The 20,800-nt window shown below is 40.7% G+C and overlaps 2 protein-coding genes across 6 annotated transcripts; one reads left to right on the top strand and one right to left on the bottom strand.

Annotated features, from left to right (window-relative positions):
- The first annotated feature begins 1,140 nt into the window (after positions 1-1,140).
- osgin2 (oxidative stress induced growth inhibitor family member 2) lies at positions 1,141-8,603 on the top strand. 4 transcript variants are annotated; one of them, XM_031299242.2, is made up of 7 exons: positions 1,320-1,479; positions 3,632-3,724; positions 3,869-3,961; positions 4,144-4,280; positions 4,363-4,554; positions 4,664-4,755; positions 4,850-8,603. In XM_031299242.2, exons 2-7 carry the CDS (start codon positions 3,682-3,684, stop codon positions 6,015-6,017), a joined length of 1,725 nt encoding a protein of 574 aa, XP_031155102.1. In that variant the 5' UTR covers positions 1,320-1,479; positions 3,632-3,681; the 3' UTR covers positions 6,018-8,603. The 4 variants fall into 4 exon arrangements, with proteins under 4 accessions (XP_035862117.1, XP_031155105.1, XP_031155102.1 ...); XM_036006224.1 differs by lacking the exons at positions 1,320-1,479; positions 3,632-3,724 and adding an exon at positions 1,141-1,299; XM_031299245.2 differs by lacking the exon at positions 3,632-3,724 and having other exon boundaries at positions 1,317-1,479.
- Positions 8,604-8,676: 73 nt separating this feature from the next.
- Positions 8,677-20,017, bottom strand: nbn (nibrin). Of its 2 annotated transcripts, none has more exons than XM_031299240.2 (17): positions 19,835-20,017; positions 19,295-19,416; positions 18,730-18,857; positions 18,373-18,532; positions 18,171-18,274; positions 17,948-18,065; positions 15,477-15,667; positions 15,283-15,383; positions 15,050-15,182; positions 14,723-14,934; positions 13,561-13,735; positions 12,728-13,388; positions 12,491-12,580; positions 11,789-11,929; positions 11,086-11,199; positions 10,953-11,002; positions 8,677-9,457 (listed from the first exon to the last, which is right to left on the bottom strand). In XM_031299240.2, exons 1-17 carry the CDS (start codon positions 19,863-19,865, stop codon positions 9,424-9,426), a joined length of 2,565 nt encoding a protein of 854 aa, XP_031155100.1. In that variant the 5' UTR covers positions 19,866-20,017; the 3' UTR covers positions 8,677-9,423. The 2 variants fall into 2 exon arrangements, with proteins under 2 accessions (XP_031155100.1, XP_035862115.1); XM_036006222.1 differs by having other exon boundaries at positions 13,561-13,729.
- Between the last annotated feature and the right edge of the window lie 783 nt (positions 20,018-20,800).

Below are 20,800 nucleotides of genomic sequence, written 5' to 3'. Positions count from 1 at the left end.
TACACTCTTCTATGACCTTATAATCATGGTAATTGTAAACATTGTGATCACCTCAGAAAATCTGTAGCTTCAAGGGTTTATGTACGCATATTTAATGAGATATTGCCTCATTTGCATATTTTATTTTATTTTATTTTTTAGACAAAGTGTAATACAAAAAGTATTTCTCTTAATATGAAGATTAATCTGGTAGAAATGTATGAGGATATCTAATAAGGGAAGAAAAAGTCCCATTCACCTGTAGTGTGATAATAGTGTCACCTATTGTGGTCATTTTCAGGACTTTCGTCCCATGTAGAGATTTTGGCACACATCCCATGTTGTTCAGTGGGGTCATATTAATCTATAACAGTTGAGATATTCTCTGCTAAATGAAGTGCATACAAATCTTACCCAGGACCTCTACTATAAAGGTAGGTTGTTTTGTCAGGTGCAAAATGTATGCCTATCAAAATGACTTGGTGCTTTCTTCCCTATATACAGTCTAAATGTACTCATAACCATATACACAATGTTATACTGTATAGGAACTTAATGGTCCACAATGTGGAAAATTGTTTTTGGCTTCACCATACTGAAAACAACACAAAACAAATTAATGAAGACAAGCATTGGGACAAGCATGAACAAACAAGACTTTTAAAGGACATAAATAGGCTACAGTTTAATAAACAGAGAGCGGTTGGATCCTGAGCATTTGTAACATGCAGTTTTCCATTTGCAAAAAAGTGACCTTGTGACTGAAAGGTTGATCTGCCTCAAATTACTTGATTTCATTCGGGTTATATTTGACTGATTACATCCCACTCAGTCATTTTTTACCAGTTGAAATATAGGCTACCTTTAAAGGGACAATACAACCAGTAGCCTAACATGTAGCCTACTTGGGCAATGCATTTCTTAAAAATAAAACTCTCCACCTAAACCCCACTCAGCGAACAGCAGAGTGTCGACGGCGCTGTGAGGATGCTGGATGCTGAAAGATGCTCTGATCTTCCGGTTCTCTTCTTTCTCCATGAACGCGCGCACGACTGCCGGTGCAGAGTGAGATGCGCATGTGACGACACAGGACCCGGTTTTTCTTTTTCTCTCTCTCTCTCTCTCTCTCTCACACACACACACACACACACACACACACACACACACACACACACACACACACACACACACACACACACACACACACACACACACTGACTGCCATCAAGACACAGAGAAGATCTAGCCTACCTCTGAGGCGACATTATAGACTGTTCAGAACTGAATAAACCAGGGCTACACGAATTTAACTGGACGGAGGTAAGCGTGTGTGTGTGTTTGTATGTGTGTGATGACGAGAGAGAGGTTGGCTTATTATCTCATGCAGGAGCCCGGACAGGGTCCTCCCACCGGTGTCTGTCTATTTATACGGTTAGAAACGCAGCCGTGGGTCGTGATAACAGGACGCGACTGGGACATAGAGAGATACATCACAGTGCGGTAAGAGATCGTGTTCTTGGCCGATTGTTGAGGATGCCCGTGAGTGTTTGTTTGACCTAAATTATGCAATCATGGTGACATAGCCGCTCTTCGCATGTGCTCATTGTGCCTTATTGGATGCAGGCTGCAAGGACCGCTGCTCAGAGTCAGGAGTTTATGGTGGGAGGTTTGAGCCCATGAGGATAAAGTATGATGGTGTAGCAGACTGCTACATCATCCACACACACACAGGCTTTCTGCGGCTGTTTCACTGGACAGGACCTCTCCCTCTGATTCTCTCTGTGTGTTGTTCTCACCCAGCGTCGGTCTGTTCTGCGGTCTGGTCACCTCATCATACTCACTGCTCCATTCCTCATTTAAACACGCGCGCGCACACACACACACACACACGCTGGTTTAAAGTTAACCCAATTTTGCTGCATACAAATTAACTTAAGTTGCAAACGAGGCTGTAGTTGTAGGCCTGTGAAAATCAAACACACCTTTAAAACAGAGCCTACATGTACTAAGTCAGAAAAAAGAGCAATCCTGATTGAAACGCATTCATATTTTAAAGTATAGTTTCCACAATAATGATAAAAGGCTTTTATTATTCCATTGACCACATCAACATAAAGAGTGTAACATAAGTTTAAATGGTTTTCCATATCACCCACAATACTCAGTACACTATTCTAGAAAAGTATGGTCCATCCTCTCTACACATGTGGCACCATGAAAAGGCAGTAAGCCAGTACAACAAACAAAAAACCAGCAACAATAATAAAGTCAACATTTCTTTTTTGTCACATTTTAGTTGTGGATTGTGTTTTACTCTCAAGCAGTTTAGATGATCTGCAATTTAACTGTGTTTTACTTTTGTATTTAATGGAGATTAATTAATTGTAACAACAACAACAACAACAACAACAACAACAACAACAGTATAGGCTAAATAAAGCACACACTTATGCTCATTATTTTCTCCTGTATTTGTCACCATAAACTCAACAGTATAGCACTGTTGTTGGATAATGTACTATTTACATCTGTCAAAGGCACTTGATGCAACAACAGTAACTAGTACAGAATTAAGATAATAGTAGATACCAAATAATAATAATGTAAAAATAATATGAGCTGCATGTTCAGGGGACTAAATAACAACCTAAACAGACACTACATACTACTCTGTGTTTACATAATCTTGGTTTTTGCTGATTAATACACGGGATACAGTTAAAAAGCTAGTATTTGGACCTTATAGTTGGGATAGTTTTGTGATACATACTGTTTTTCATGCTGTTTATTGGTGGAACATGTGGACAAATAACAGTCTAATTTTAAATTAGATTATATTCTTGTTGGTACGCACTGATTTAAAAGGTGTGCAAAGTGAAAGTTCAAGCAAAAAAAAAAAAGAAACAGTTATGACTGTAAACACTAAACACAGACAACTGGTTACAGACAGGTCAGACAGGGGGAGGGAGGGAGGGGTGCACGTGAAATGAGGCGGACTCTATTGGCAGACATGGGGGTTTTAAGGGAAGTGAGCCAGAGTTTTGGGCTATAAAACAAAGGTGGTGTGGGCATTGTTTTGGTTAGTATGAAACTGGGACAAGTGGGCACTGTTTGCTGTGGCTAGTGGGTAATGTTTTGGCGGGAGTGCCTGTGAGTTTGTGTGTGGTGGTGGTGGTGGGTATGAGAAGAGGAGGAGCTCTGTCATGATGCCAGGAACACATTCTCATCCTGCTGCTGTTGAAAGGGGCGGTAAGGACATAAACAGGCCCAGTGGGATTAGGTCCCACTCAGAGAAGTGATCAGGGGGGATTTACTGCCCAGTGGGCACATAATGGCACTGTCGCGTTACACACTACACATGCTCAACGGCAACGTTTCACAACAGACCCAAGCCTATATAAATCCGATTAGAACTCCCTTTTGTTTAGGAAGCGGCACCGGGGTTAACACAGGCTAGCCATGCCGCGGGCCATGTTTGATAGGACAGGGGGTGTGTGGACGTTGGCGGGACGGCAAAGAGAAAAGCTTGGGGCACGTTGTGTTTTGGCAGGGTGTTTCCACGTGTGTGAAGCCCCAGACAAACAGGGAGGCCAGTGGCTGTGTGTGGGGGCACAATAACAGGATGAATAACATTTTTTTCCCCCCCGGTTAGTGCGTGTGAGTCAGCTGATGATGGTGAATGGAGACAGGATCTAAGCTAACATGAGACAACAACAACATTGGCAGACACAAAGACAGCAAGCCGGTTTGAACCTGTTCAAATAATCTGACCCATAAACATGGAAGCAGTTGGGGGGGACAAAGCACAAACGAGCCTCTGCTTTTAGTAGAGTACCAAATGGACAGAAATGTCAGGAACATTCTTCTCATTTCTATCGTTCCTCCTCAGTGCCGGCTCTGGCCCAGGCTGCAGCCATGCCTCTTCTGGAAGAGACCACTCTGCCACAAGATCACCCACCCACTGTCCCTGTGGTCATCATAGGTAAACATTTTGCTCCTAACCTCCCGAACTTTAATGGTTTCACATTGTTACTCCAACTTGGCCCAAATCCTGCACACATACAATCTTAAAGGTGTCTTTCTCAATCTAACTTTTGTCACATAATGCTGTGTGCTCCTTTGTGATGCTAATCCACCATTTCCCAAACTTGGGGCAATTTTTAGGCAATGGCCCATCAGGTATTTGTCTGTCCTACCTGCTGAGTGGACACAAGCCCTACCTAGATACAGCAACTGTTCACCCAAACCCAATAATATACAGGAAACTGCAGGAGACAAAGCACCTATCCATCACTGAACAGGTAAAAACACCTAGGAATTCCTTGCACATATACACATGATCACATTCACTCAGGTGTGTCATGATGGGGACTATTTTTGCAGGATCTGGAATATTTGAGTGAAGGTCTTGAGGGGAGGTCAAGAAACCCTGTGGCTGTGCTTTTTGACACACTTCTGCACCCCAATGCTGACTTTGGCTACGAGTTCCCCCCTGTCCTTCAGTGGAGGAGGGACAAGCAGCAACACATCCCTCATCTGGTGCTGGGGAGGGCAACGCCTGGAGGTGCTTGGCATGTAAGATACAAGGTTTAATCTGCCACACCTTTGGAATTATCCATATTTTATGTTAATCGTTTGGTTCTCTAAAATTGCACTCTCCTCTACTCTTCTCTTCTTTCATCAGGCAATGGAAGGCTCCATGCTGACTATTAGTCTTGGCATCTGGATGGAGCTTCCAGGGGTTAACTACAGGGACTTGACCAATGGGAAACGCAGGTACTAAGAGAGGTTGACAGCAGCAAAGACATGGCTAAAGTCTCAGTTTATTTCTGTGCTACCTCTTTCCTAATTGTCCCTCTCTTCTCTCTAGGGATGCCACCAGTGACAGAGCCACCCCAGAAGAGATCTCATCCTATTACCGTAACTATGTGAAGCTTAAGGGCCTCCAAAAGAATTTTGTTGACAACACCTACGTGACCTCTGTCCAGAAACTCTGCCGGGGGCACGAGGGAGAAGGTCTGGAAAATGGGCACACTGATCAAGGAGATGGTGGGAATGAAGGCTTTGAGGGAAATGGAGTTGAGTGTCTAAACAATGGAGGAGGGGGGGCTCTCTGGGAAGTAAGGGGATACCAGCAGTTGCAGAACGACACTCATGTGCCCTTCTCTTTGTTTGCTGAGAACGTAGTTCTGGCATCTGGTGCATCTGATTCGCCAGTTCGATTAGGTGCAGAGGGTGAGGACCTACCATTTGTATTCCACAGCATCTCAGATCTGGGCTTGGCTGTAAGCCGTAGAAAACTGGATATGAACTCTGATCCAGTTTTGATCGTAGGTGCTGGTTTAAGTGCTGCAGATGCAGTTCTGTGCGCTTGTAACAGCAACATCAGAGTTCTGCATGTCTTTCGTAAGAGCGTAGACGACCCAGAACTTATCTTCAAACAGCTGCCCAAGACCCTGTACCCAGAGTACCACAAGGTCTACAACATGATGTGCTCTCAGACATACACAAATGTGGCTCCCTCCTCTGCTTTAAACAGACCCCAGGCAGTAAGTATCGCCTCTTCAGTATGTGCCAAGATGTGCCCAAAGCCCCAACTTGCTGCAGGTAACATGGCTGGTAATACCAGTGTCAGCCTGTTTCCTGACTACACTAGTTTCCCCGAACACTGCGTGGTGTCCTTCCAGTCTGACATGAAGTGTTTGTTGCAGGGGAACAACTCCCTCAAGGCCTTCAAGATCTCCATGGCGCTAGTGCTGACTGGGACCAACCCAAACTTGTTTTTTCTGAAGGGGCAGGGCCAGTACCTGGGTCAGGATCCAACAAAACCCATCTCCTGCACGCAGAACCCCATTGACATCCACCCCTACACTTTTGAGTGTACCAAGGAGCCAGGTCTGTTTGCCATGGGCCCGCTGGTGGGAGACAACTTTGTTCGCTTTTTGAAGGGTGGTGCTTTAGGCATTGCCTCGTGTCTGCTGAAGAGACTCAAGAAGAAAGGGAAGCTCATCAGCAATGAAGAGAATAACTTTATTTGAAATCATGATGAAGAAAAGAGCCGTACACGTTGGTTGTAGGGCAGATTTCAAGCGCTCCTACCAACTAATGTAAAAGACGAAGGGGAAAACAAGAGTTTGTTTTAATCATTTAGGCAGTGTTTTCTTATCAAAACTAAGGCATTTTTACAACTTTCTGAGACCAAAAAGAAAATGGATGTACACTAATTAGTTTCTAAAGAACCAAAACACAGCTTTCAAGAGTCTTGTTTGACTCCATAAGAAGTCCCCAGAAGTCCAAGCTACCATGTGCCAATGTTTTCTAGTCAATCTGTACCTCACAACTGAAGGGACCTTATTTTCATCAGGGTTATTTATTCATTCACCATGTGTCTTTCAATCCATTTACTAACAACAGTTAAATTGGTGTCATATCACATCAAACTTTAAGTTGTATTTGAGCTTTTAGTTGTACAACCTGGAGTGGTGAGTGTTAGTTATAGTGGACGCACACTGATTATTCTGAGCCTACCTTTGAGGATTCTTTGTTTAGCTGCTATTGTAGGTAGTTGGAGCCATATACCTAAAAAAATATAGAAAAGTCTTATAAATCTGAACTGTTGCTTTGGTTATAGTGTGACTGAAAGGCTTTCTTGGATCACGACTGGCAGACCATGCTTTGATAGGCAAGAAGTCGGTTTGACTGCGTTAAGGCTCGATTGCCTATACTGTCCTGGGTAGCCCGGATGTTGCTATGTGAATTATTTCATCTTGAATTTTTGGATCTGAATTTGAGCAACCTGAATCTATCTCTTTGAAATTTGGAAACTTGAATTTTTGGATCTGAATTTGTGACCATTGAAAAAAATATATTTAAATTCAGCTTTTGAAATTGCAAATAAAAAAAAAAAAATCACATTTTAATTTCAAAGAGGTAAATTCAGAACACATTCAGATACATGACTCACTATGCAAATAATTTCACTTGCAGATCTGAATGCATTATTGGACACCAATTGCTACGTTTGAATTCCTGGCAAAAGATATGGTCATTAAGGATCATTCTGGTGTTTTTTATTCATTTCCAGTAGTCTTGGCAGATTTTATTTTTGTTTAGATTTACATTCAAAACAGTAACACCGATAATGATGCTTTTTTTTATTTTCCAGAAAGATAGTGAACATTCTCCATTTGGCAGTCAACTTTCCATTATGAGACTTGTAAACTTCTCATCAAATCAACCCATTCTTTAAATTGTGCTAACCAACAATGATACATTTAGACAAAATAAAAATGGGCATGGTGTTTACCAAGATGGTTCTTTAGTGGTACAAGAAATAATATAAAATAGGATAAAACAAGAAATACCAGTATGGTCCTTTATACTTAACAACTGCCAATTACATCATGACAAAAATATAGTGAAAACGTAATACTATTCTTGCCATAGCAATACATTTATTTAAATGCAACAATTACAACACTTTGTACGCATTTTCTTGTTCTTTTCGCCAGTCACACATGAAGAGAACAGGCTTTCAAAAAAAGACAAAACAGAAAAGCACACTTGCAGAAAACCCATTTTTACAATCATACAATCTAAATAATTTTATATTTTTAGCAAACCAAATCTTAGTATCCTCTTTGTATTTTTTATAATTACATAGTGCCATTTTTAGCATGTTGCGGTTATCTTCGTGAAGGCTAATATCTAAGCTCCATCTTAGAACTATTCAATCTACCTGACTGGGCAATATGTAAATGACTTATTGTCTATGTAGCCATATCATGTTTCTCTTAATATTGTGAAACATGGCACACAGCTTTGTTTACTTAACACTACATAGGAATTGCCAAGTCAGACTTCTTCCATAACTATTTCTGAAATACACCAAAGCAGGTGATTTCCTAAATATGATCAATATGAGGACTTTCGTTTTTTTTCCACATTGCCCAACTCTACATCTGTGTATATAAAAAAAATTCTTCTTCCATTTTTTAATACGGCTTCGAAGCAAATGGCCAATATTGTTTTGTTAAGTGTCAAATAAGAGAGCGGAGCAATCTATTCTTCATTTTTACTGTAGTTTCCTTCATCAATCAGTCTGCAAGAGTGTGATGCCATATGCATAATTTATTTTGTGTGCTGCACAACTCATGGTTTGTTTATTGTGATGTGACACTTAGATCCCTGTGTAGGGATTTTTTTCTTCTGCCTTCTTCAATACAATATGGTAGTCAGTCAGTGTCGGTAATTACTAAAATAAAACGCTACTGTAGTCACATTACTTTTTCCACTAACAAAGTTAATAGTTTAACACATTACTGTATAAGTTTTAGTAATCCTATTTAACTAGTGAAGATGTTATTACTTGTGTTAAATATTGAATTTTAGCTGAATTATGCCTTGATGCTTTTTTCACTGACTTCTGAATATTGTTTTGATATGAATATTAATTATATGCATGCAGGCATGAACCATTGCCTAGCAGCAGCTACTGTGAGCAGAAGACATTAAAGTGCTATAAGAACAGATGTGGGAAGAGTACATTTAAGGACTGCAGAGACTGGGTGACTTAAAAGTGGAGATAACTTATTATTGGTTTGAATTTACTTAAAGGAAGAAAATATGACCCTGGACACATCAGGTTGGACACAACTGTCCACCGCTTTCAATTCCAAGAGCAATCTGCTTGCTTAATTAAACACCAACAGGTTTATTGTGTGTCCATCCATATACGTTACATTTTAGTACAGATTTGTATGAATTTTAGAAAGCAACTTGCAAGTACTCAGTATAATAAGCAAAATAATCCCATTGCAATTTAAGAAAAACAACTGTTTAAACTTCCACAATACATGCTGAATATGAATGGACAGATGGGCTTCAACTATCTGCACAGAAAGGCCCATAAATGTTTTGGCATGATGACAGTTTCAGATCTGTAAAAGTGCCTGCAGGCTCATCGGAGATCGTTTAAGAAACAGCAACTTGAATCCCTCTTAGTTTCTAGTTCAGCTAAAACCAGGAAACATATTTGGTCTTAACTTTAAAACCAAGGAATAGCTGCTTTCAGCATGTAGAGTTTAAATGCTCTCTTGTACAATTGAAGAGTTTTTAATGTTTTGTATGCCACATTTTTTATTATTGACAAATAAAACTTTGAGAGAAATCTCTGAACATGAGACTGTTTTCTTACATTGCTCGCTGCCAGTGGCTTAATTAGGGACATTTATAGATCGATAGCACAGGTAGAACAGCAATACAAAACAATGACAAACATTTCTGAACATTTTAGCAGTTATGAAGCATTATAGCTGAAATACAGATATCAGGAGTTGTTGAATTATTTCTGGGGTCCTTTTTATACGCTGTTGATGGAGTTTGACATACTTCCTGTGCCTTTTGAAATTAATTCCCTCTGTATGGCGTTAAGATTAAGGCATTTCATCTTCTCCTGGTTAGTTTGGTGGGATTGTACCTAAAGACACACACACACAGAAGATTTCATTTCATAGGTCTGTCCATGTCAGGATGGGCATTTAACATCCCTCATGGATCATTCCTTAATGTCCTTAGAGGCATTTTGAACAAACAATAAAAACAGACCAAATTAAGCGCTGTAAAACGGGGACAGTGTTTGAACAGCTCAAAGCAAACAGGCTTCCTATAAACCACGTCTGGAAACTTGGTTAAGACCTACCAAAAAATACCGGATTGTTTTCTTAGCAGCAGAGTCTGTTCCCCAGATACGCATGACTGGCTGAGCATGAATCAGTGATCAAACAGCTCAGCCAACACACACACACACACACACACACACACACACACACACACACACACACACACACACACACACACACACACACACACACACACACACACACACACACACACACACACACACACACACACACACACACACACACACACACACACACACACACACACACACACACGCCTCTTTTCTGCTTAGTCAAAGAAAACACGGCAGTGCCCGCTTACATCACCTCTGTTACCCTGGCAACCACTGTGACGAAAGAAGGACTAAGTTGTGATTGGTTAAACTGAAGCTACAGTGGCCCCATATCCATAATTCTTAATTATATAATGTCTGCATCTGATTATAATGACAGAGGCTGTACAGGCAGCATCTTTATTTTAGATTTTTACCACCTTGACTTGCATATATACTAAGTGAGGGACCAAGCAAGTCTACTAGTCTTAGAGTCACAGTGTAAATTTAGGATTTAACCCAAATGCCAATTTCCGATAGAAACAAATCACTTAGTTGACAGGGGAAAGTATCGTAGCTCTCTCGCCCGTGAGGTCTAAATCAGAAAGGACGCAACTGACGGAGACAAAAGAGGAAACATTTATACCTGTCTGGCCAAACAATAAAAACAAAAAGGGGGCAAAGTAACATTCAATACATTATACATAACGTAACTGTAGATAGTTTCGCAGTTTAATCCACAATATTGTTTTGTATTATTTTATACAGAATTCGTGACAGATAACACACACTATGACCTAAGTAAACAATTTATGCTATTGAATGACAATTGCTTTTTAGGATTTTATTCAGGTATTTATTGAACCTGCGGCCGCTGCGGCAAGGACTGAGCATCAGGTGAGCTACCCAGGCCCCCTCTGTGTATTCTCTCTTAATGTCTTAACATGGTCACATGAGGACCTCTACTGATGAGTTGGGATGACCAGTTACCTTGCCTATACTATATGAGTAAGTCATGCCGAGGGTTGTCTCTTTTTCAAGACACAGGTAACGAACGAGACCGTAACTAAAGCAGAAGGAAGGTCTCAAATCATTACTATTGATTAATAAAATCAATAGATTAAATGGCTTGGCTTTTTTTTTTACATACCAGAAACCTTACAATGGTTTTGGAGGGGTTGAGTTAAGGGGGTAATAAAGTTACTACACATCTTACAGAAAATGAAATCCAATTTCTCACCTAAAGAGGTCATCTCCAACACTCTCGTCCCGTCTGCTCTGACGCTCTTCCTGAAACAAACACAGACTCAAATCATGAATGCGAGGCTCAGACAGATCACAGACAGATAAGAGAGATAGAGTGACAATAGTACCTCTGCTGCATCTTTCAGCCATTCATCCAGGTCAGAGTGTTTGCCCCTGTTGTGAACCAGTAGATCAGATCCTCCGATGATGTGGGATGAGCCCATGGCACCTGGCGCACAGATCTATCACACAAGGACATTTATATGAAAATTAAAATGATTCTGTACATGAGGCAAACGTTGTCGGAACTTTGTGATGGGGATCAAAGTTGATTTTGACCCTACTGTATGTATCCCGTCATTGAAGACAATGTTTTACATCAGGGCGTACATGATAGTCTCTCACGTGTCCAAAAATTGGACACGTGTCTTGCAAATAATGGAAATTTTATGAAGAAAAAGAATCACTCACTGATGTGTTTGGAGCGGAACTGGTATTGATATGAAAATCAAACTGTCTGCTTTTTATGCTTTTTTTTTTTTTTTTTTTTTTTTTTTTTTTAAACTACATGGATGAGGGGATATTTTTCCTTTTTAAAATTTCTATTTTTTTCACTTAAGAGGTGAGCTGTATAATTTGTGTATAATCAGTGGAGGACAACATGTCTTGATTACATATGTTGGCACACATGCAACTACAACTGAATAAAAACACAACAGAGCCTCTTAGGAGTTTTATAATTTGTAAATACATTTTATAAAGTGCTGTTCCTAAATTTCAAATGAGGCTCTACTGTGTGTTTCTGTTGTGTAAGTTGCATCGTAGTCTGACCTTGCGGAAACATTTAAAGTTCTTTGCGGAGTCGTTGCTCTGCATCCTCGGTGGTTTGGTTTTGGGAGGCGCAGTCACAGTGAGAGATCTAAACTCCACCAACACCAGCTTTTTAGGAAGGTCATCATCAATCTTTGACTCCTGCAAAACAGCACATTAATAAGTCAACATTTGTCTGATGGACAGTTACTGTTCTTTCTAGCAAATAATGTTGTAGAATACATAAAAGCACAACTAAAGAGATTTAAACAACAATAACATGGCGTTCAGACAGTATCGCCAGTGAATCCAATGCCGTGTCGTGTAGCTGACAAATACTGGATTCATGGGGCCCAATACCAATATGAATATTTAAGAGTAAGAGAATCTGATAACAATACATCGTCTGATGTCTGCTTTTCTAACATAAATGCATAACATAATTAAACATTTTTAATAAGGATCTTTTGAATTTATTATTATTATCTGAGATTGAGCCGACGTGAATCTAACAATCATTGACTGGTGATTTAAAGCCACAGGAGATAGTAGGTGCTTGTATCGACTTTGATGCATCCAGTGCTTCTTATCTGTCCCAAGCTTTAGACTAATTGAAAACCCCAATTTTGACAAATAAATAAAGCTAGATAATAAAGCATCTAGGTACAGCTAGAAATGGCGCTTATTCAAAAGGGAGAAAGAAAGATTTTTCACAGAACTTACTTGGACCTCCTGTTTGATTGTAACGGGTTTCGGAGGGGTCTTAGTCTCTTCTTTAGGCTGGCAAATATCAACATTGAGTAGTTCTAAATCCTACAGGAATAAAAAGAGTGAAAAATGTGCAGTAACAGTGAAACATCATTATCTATAAAACTCAGTGTGTGCTGAGACAGTTTTAAATTATTTTCTCTAAATTAGTGGTGCACAAAAGAACACTGACAGTAAATCCTCTGTCCTCACCTCAATGAAAGACGCCTCGTCATCGTCAAAAGGCTGTATGTCTTGACTTGTACTGGCAGATGACACCTCTGCAGGTTTGCTGGACCCATGATTAGTTGTCCTGTATTCTGAAGGATGAACCTGCTCTGTCTTGATGGAGACAATACGCTGTTCTGATGTTTGGTTCTTATGGGAACCTGACTCTTTTTCCAGGCCCACCTGTGGCCTCTGGTTCTTTCCATTTTCTTCTGGGGGGAGCCGTTGCCTCTTGCTTGAAGACGGAGCCTCCAAAGTATTTAATCCTTGTTTCTTTTCAGTTGAACTGTGCATTGTTAGCTGTGCATGCTGGCCTTGATTACTTGCAGGTTGCTCATCAAAGAAGTCCATATCCTCAGACATAAGAGACTCCAGTTCATCCATCTGTATCTCTGCCTCCATCTCCTTCCTCTTTCTACTCTGTGGCTCTTCCTGGACAGTGTGGGAGACCCTGTCTGACTGCCCTACAAAAAGATCAGCTGCGGACCCCAGTGGATTTTGGGATGCTGCTGCAGGGACTCTGTCTGAGCGTGAGTAGGTTTCTTTAGACGTGGCTGAAGAGTTTGGTGCCTGCATGCTGATGGCTGATTCCAGTACAGGCCGTTTTGGCTCTGACATGACAGCGGAGAGCTCATCCTCCAAAGGCCTTGATGACAGGATGAAAGAAAGAGAAAGGTAAGGCATAGACTTTCAACTTATATTATTGCCAGGTGATGGTATGTAAATTATCATTGGGTAAAGGACTTATATAGTTAGTGCACTAACATGCAACACCACTGATAAAATCCTTTAACCCGTTTTAAGGAGAAGATGTTTACCTCTTCTTGTTGACTGTTTTAAAGAAACTGGTCAGAGCTGATTGTTTCTGTGGGGAAGCTTGTGCAGAGAGTTTTTGTTTCTGAGGAGACTGCTTCTGTAGGAATGTCTTCATGCCACCGCTGGCCTTGGGAAGGGATGGCTGGGACCTAATGCAACTACTGCCTGCACCTGAAACTGCAAAAACACTGATTGATTGGTTACAGCATACAGCTGATGTTCCTATCATGAGTGCCTTCAAGTGATAGGTTGCTCACTTGCTGAGAGGATTGATACCACTCTTATATCTGTCCCATACGCCTGCTGTGCGAAAGCGTAGCCTAGCGTAAAGACTGGAAACGGGGAAACTGCTAGCCTGGCTCCGTCAGCCGACAAGCATACTCCTAAAGCTTGATTTATGGTTGTGCGGAGGGTCCACACAGAGCTTACGCCATAGCCTACGTAAGTGGCCTGAAGTTTATACTTGTGCGTTGGTGTGTGCGTCGATCTCTTTTAGAGAATAGCAGGGCCGGCGTGTGTGTGTGTGTGTGTGGTAGAGCGAGTGAGAAACTGACGGCGATTAGCTTCCGAGCGAGTGCCGACTCTAGAGGGATAGTGAGAGAAACAAAGTGTCTCCCCTGTTCTTTCTGACCATCGTGGGAAATCTGTAGCAGGAAAAGTTAACCCTCTCCTTGATTTCATGTTGTTTATGGAGAAGGAGAACCAGGAAATAAGTGTGGGGAAATGCAACGCTACCAAGCCACGGGAGGTGCACATCAAGCTACAGCATAGATTTTACGCAGAAGCATAAATCTTGCTTAAGGCTCAATAATATATATTATGCTAATATACGTTATATGATTTGTAACAGCACAACAAACTATTTACTACAAATAATATATATTGTTGAACAATGAAAGAAGGAGGTCTAGAAACTGTGTCTGTTGTTTAAGTGACCTACTTATGAACAATTACAATTGAGAAGAAATTATTTTTCGATACAGCAAAGCTCCATGTTGTATTGCACAGAAAAATCTAATCTGTTTCACACAGATTTCAAATAAATAAAAAAAACAGAGAACTAATTTGGGATGGTATTTGTATGTCTCAGACATTATGTATCAGAATCGGTATCAAGAAAGAAAAAGACAGATCGGTGCATTCCTAAGTCAATCATGCAGCTACCTGTCGGTTTGGACTCAGGCTTCTTCCTCTGTGAGGCCGTGTTCTCTACAGTGTTGAACGAGGAGCTCATTGTATCAGCCACGATGCACTGAGTGGTCGTCTTCAGAGATGCTACGGGTTTGGATCCACGGAGCTGACTGCTGTTATGGTTTTGCTTGTTCTCAGGAGTCTCCCCCACGGCTGTCACCCCTGTTCCTTTACATAACTCTGTCCTGATAAATAAGTACAATTACACACATCAGACAGGCTTTCTCGATCAAACAGACAAATGAAAAGTTTGGACAACTTTCACACATAATAGATGTGTGTCTGTATGATTGTCGGTACCCTTGTGATGGCTCTGTGTTAACTGCATACGCTGTGATGTTCTGAGATGCTGCAGGTAACACAGTCTCATCCACCGCCACGCTCTGTGATAGCGAAGCACTTGGGATTCTGGGTCCCAATTTTGGTGCTGAATCTAAAACAAAGATAGAAACAAAATCAAAGAAAAATGATACAAAGGAAGAAAACTGAAAGAATAAAGACTGCAATCAGTGCTTTTCTGTCAGGTTACCCACCTGAGTCTGGTGTTAGACTGGATGGATTGCAGTACATGTCACAGGAAGCATAGATGGTAGCCAAACCAATTTCAGACTCTGTGATGACTCTGAGGCCTTTTCTGTGTCAGCGGAAAAAGAGAGAGCGTGTTCACAAATCATCACTTTGACAAATGAATTGCCAAACACTCAGAAAAACAGAAGTTTGTGCAAACCTTTTAACAATGTTGTTCACAGAGTTTGCCCACTCTGTAGTAGAGGAAGGAAGCAGAATTTGGGAGCTGCCTGTCGTGACATCGATCACACAGCTCTGTGGAGACTCCAGCTGGTCCCTGGGCAGAGAGCCCTCCTCCAGTAGCTGGCTCCGGCCACCTCCAAAACTCACTGCTGCACTCAGGCGCTTGAGCTGCAAACAATGTGGAAAAGCAGGAATTACACAACCATGACTGTTTATCTGTACAGCAGATCAGAGAGACAGGAGGGACTGCGTGTCTTCTGACAATAACATTCTTATATTTCCCCTCATCTGAGTCTAATTGAAGGCTTAAACCTTTGAGCGATCCATAAATATTTTAGTTATTGTAGAAGCATTTCTTCCGGAGGATATTCTATAAGGCTGTTGTACTCATGTACTTTTTTGTATAGCACCTTTCATACAAGAAATGCAGCACAAAGTGCTTTACAATAAGGGAAAATAGACATAGAATGGAAGAAAACAGGGATAAAATGCCATAATTAATGGAAAATAAAACCCACTTGATAATAGTAAAAATAATATGAAATAGAATACATAGAATGCATAAGATAATTAGCATGCACATATAGATTAATAAACACTGCAGCAGCATCTAAAAGGTCTCTATTCTCTTCAACTCTTATTTTCTGTACTTTTCTTGGAGTGGAGGAGAGTATTTTGCCTCGAGTTCACTCTTTACTAATCAGCGGCCAGGTCTCTGAGGTTATAAATGAACACGACAGAACCTACTTTTCGAGACAGACGCAGACTCACCACCAGTCTTGATTACATTGAAATAAGCATTTATCAGCTACCAGATATCAGCAGATAGGTTTGCTGGTTTCAAAACCTGCACATGCCCTCTGGCACATACGCAAAACGAACCTAGGGGTTATTAACAGATGTGTACCCACTCTGTCGCTCTCTGGGACATGTTTTCATGCTAATCGAATGAGTTTGGAGCTTGAAAGACGCTAGCGCGGACCGCTGATTAGCTTACAACGCTAGTATTTGGGGCACAGGGAACGTAAAAACAAATCGCTATTTATACCACTAAAAAGGCTCCAAATATCACAAAACTTCAACGGTAGCATAATGATGGTCCCAACATGTTAACCGAAGCATTGAGAACTTTGTGAGTGTACAAACAGTTTATTGAACAAAGAGCAGCAGGAGCTCCGTGAAAGGGCTACGAGAGAGAGAGAGAGCTACCGGTAGTCAATGCCGCAACACAGCCTCGTACTTCAGGAAACTGGTGGTGTTCCTGCGGACATTGTGAAGCTATGGCCACCGAACAGGAGTGTCTGTGTTGCACGGAGAGGGACCTGTTGCGTCGCGATGCCCAAGAGACGCAGTGTTTTGTACAGTCTGAAGATTTCCCCTTTCTGATAAACAGGGCTGTACTTTTACTTTTTCGGCGACCCAGACCGGAGGGACCAGATGACAGTTAGTACACTAGACAAGTTATGCAGAGTGCGATTATTTCAGATATATTGAGCAAATTGCTTTTTATTTTAGTTTGCATCACCAGCTGTAAGTCATGACTGGTTTCCAAGACGGCGGCGGCATGTAAACATGAACGCGAGTGTCTTTATAATCTATCTTTTCAATAAACTGTCTGTACACTTACAAAGTTCTCAATGCTTCGGTTAACATTTAGGGATCCTCATTATGCTACTGTTGAAGTTTGGTGATATTTGGAGCCTTTTTAGTGGTATAAATAGCGATTTGTTTTTACGTTCTCTGTGCCCCGAATACTAGCGTTGTAAGCTAATCAGCGGTCCGCGCTAGCTTCTTTCAAGCTCCTAATTCATTCAATTAGCATGAAAACATGTCCCAGAGAGCGACAGAGTGGGTACACATCTGTTAATAACCCCTAGGTTCATTTTGTGCCGGAACTGTCCTTTAAGAAAAGACACATCAGTTAAATGCTGAAAATATTAGTCAATTCATTCATCTGTTTTAATTGCAACTTCATTTTTATTGCGCTCTGGTAAATTATAATGGATTTACTTGTTTGGGGCAGAGTAGAAACACCGATAGATGCATTAATTCTACATTTCTGTTGTGAAAATAATTAGTTGCAGCTCTTGTAAAACCGGCACTCTCCACTGGAGCAGTGAGTCCCCCAGAGGATCTCCGGCTGCTGACTGCCTGGCAACCGATGTTCAGCTGATAAACAAGATGCTGACAAGATCATGTGACTTTCCATCATTTCTGAAGCTAATGACAGAAAAACAAGCAGGGGGATGGACAGTTATACAGCCTATAACAAGTGCTCATTTCTATAACTCTCTGTGTTGTGTTATCCTTGACTAAGAAGGACAACTGCAGGGCAATTATAACTGATCACCTGAATCACCTGAACAGACTCCTATTCTGTGACCTAACTTAGGGTTTGCAGAGCATGAAAACAATATTAGGTCATCACAAAGAAAGAAGTAGACATACTTGTTTGGCACTGAGGAATATGAAGGTCTTCCCGGTGAAAAGCTGTTTGCGAATTGGAATTACTCCAAGGTTAACATCCTCTCTTCTCAAGCTGGGCTCATCAATCTCAGGGATGAAACTTAAAAACAATGACCAGCACAGATAGAAGGATAATGTATGGTTCAGTGTGGCCTCTGATGTTCAGTTCATGACTGTGTATACATAAGGATGGATTGTTTTTTACCTCTCGGCTTTAGGAGGGGGTAATTTTTGCTGAGCGGCTTTGCTGAGCTCTAAGAAAAACTCTGGCTTCACGATGGGACGACAGCACAGCAGAGCAGAAATAGTCTAATTAGGAAAACAGGAAGAACGTTAAACACATATTCAGGGACAAACATATCACATGTATCCACCTAATGAGAATACAAAAGTCTGGTCCTCCTGACCTTGATGGTGACTTTAGCAGACTGCATGGCCAGGTGGGTGCAGTCCTGAGTCCAGCTGTTGACCAGCTTTCCCCCCAAAACCAGCAGGGCCTGAGAGAGCGACGCCTTGCCATCATTGTCCAAACATGACGAACACACCACTGGCTTCTGATGGTCCACACTAATACGAAGATGTGACAACAAAGGAGATTCATAATGCAACAAGAAATTCATATTAGCTGCATTTAGCATTTTCTGAATATGGGGGAAATAAATCTAGGTGTGAGTGCATTTAAAAGTAAAAGATGATGCCAGACTTAGTGATCACAAATCTGTAATATAAAACATAACTAGCCAGGTCTTGTTTTAGTTGCTTACCTGAATTTGCTGTAAAAAACCCCAAATGTGACATTGTCTCCTGACTTCAGGTTCACTGATGTGTTCTCTGTCAAGCGCTGGTTGTTGACAAATGAACCGTACTTGGAGGTGTCTTTTAGAGTCAGGGACTAGGAATAACATTCATAAGTCAGTCAAACAAACCTTCCTACATCTTCCTGTTCAATTATTCATTGCTCAGCTATAAACCCACCCTTTCAATTGCAGTCCATTTGACATTTACATTTTTTTTTTTTTGAGTCCTGTTGTACAGTTTTGCATAAGGAATAAACTTGCAGATAGAACTCAGTAGGATTCTCTCTTTGCATCTTGATTTAAATTCCAGCTACAGAGAAATACAGGCTTCTGTATGCTATATATTGATTAAACTGTCCAATACATGTGCAAAAACACTATAAATTCTATTGATTGTGGTATTGCACATAATCATGAACATACAGTAGCCCTGAAATGGAAGATATTGTACATATGATGCGCTGCAGATTCTGTTGAATACATTCAGTCCATTAAATGATGAAATATACTGCAGAACAGTTCTGTCACTCACGTGGTCAGTAGCAGTCAGATGCGCGTGAGCCCTGCTGATGGACTGGTCGTTGGGTAGGAGGATGTCACAGTTCTTGCGCCCCACCACATACTCTTTACTGGAGAGGAGATAGTGGGTCTCACCTGTGTGTGACAGGAGGCAAGGTATGCACCTTCTAATGTAAAAATCACAATAGCTGGTGGTTTTACAAACTCGTCTATTTACATTAAGTGCATGTGACTTTTTTTATGTGTGCCAATGCTCTTTCCATAATTATGTTTCGGGTCGGCTAAGATTAGTTGTTAAAATCCTGCTCCTCCTCGAGCAAGACACGGAAGCCTAAATTGCTCTTCATGTGCCTCGCTCGGTTAAAAACAGTTCATTTTCTACTTTTAGCGTTAATTGTTTTTTTATCACAACGTTACGCACTATGTAACACAGCTAACGTTAACAGGCGTTAACTTTAACCCGCTAGTTGTGTGCAGAGCCATGTCTTTCTCTATCACTCTGGTTGTGTGTACAGCTAGCGTCACAATGTCAGCCACGACAATAAAAAGTTACCTCCAGCCTCCAGGGGTGTCAGTATCCACATTTTACTGATTATTGTTGCCTTTGCATATGTTCAACCCACCAGTCAGTCAGAAGTAGGCAACATTTTAAGACAATTTATAACAATTATCAACAAGGTGGACTCAGCGCGCCACCGTGTGACGTACAAACTATGCGCCGCTACTCTATTTTCAAAATAAAAGTCTTAACCCTCAGTCATTAAGGGTTGGTAAATCAGTCTGGCAAAGCGAGACTAGTAAATCTATGGTGAATCTATAACAAATTAGAGCAAATTTATTTCATTAAAGTAATATTGAACATTGGCTTGGTCATGATGTCCCTAACACTCACTGGTGCTCTACAAGAGGAAATAAATAACCATTTTAAGGAGGAAAAGTGGTGGAAAGTAGCCTATATTTACTCCAAGTACTGTAGGCTGCACCTAGTATAATTTGAGGTACTTGCACTTTACTTGAGTATTTCCAGTTTCTGCTACTTCTACTCCACTAAAACTCAGAGGCAAATATTGTACTTTTTACTCCACTACATTTGATAACTTTAGTTACTTTGCAGATTCAGAATAATAATACAAAATATAATTAACAAATGATTATGATGTACTATTTTTGGTTTAGATAAGACTTGATCCCCGGTTGGAATTCACAAATGGATGCAGCAATAATTATAATACAATAATATAAAATTCATTATTCTGAAATTTGACATTTTTAACACTTTAACATAAAGCTCTGTTTAATTTCTGAATTTGAACAAACCTGTTTTTGAGTTAAACAGCAGACAAGCAGACTGTACTGGTGATGCTATCAGGATATAAATCCTGACCAGCTGGAATAACTACTAAAAATTAGTACATTCAAATCATTTTGATGTAATAGCGATAAATCCCTAAGCCTGCAGATTCACTGTAATTTCTGTGTAAAATGACTTTCGGTTTTGATGCTCTGAATTCCACATAGA

This window comes from Sander lucioperca, chromosome 10, assembly GCF_008315115.2.
Source record: "Sander lucioperca isolate FBNREF2018 chromosome 10, SLUC_FBN_1.2, whole genome shotgun sequence".
In the NCBI taxonomy this organism is placed as follows: domain Eukaryota; kingdom Metazoa; phylum Chordata; class Actinopteri; order Perciformes; family Percidae; genus Sander; species Sander lucioperca.
The sequence above is the reverse complement of the archived record's forward strand: the minus strand, read 5'-3'. Positions and strand labels throughout refer to the sequence as shown.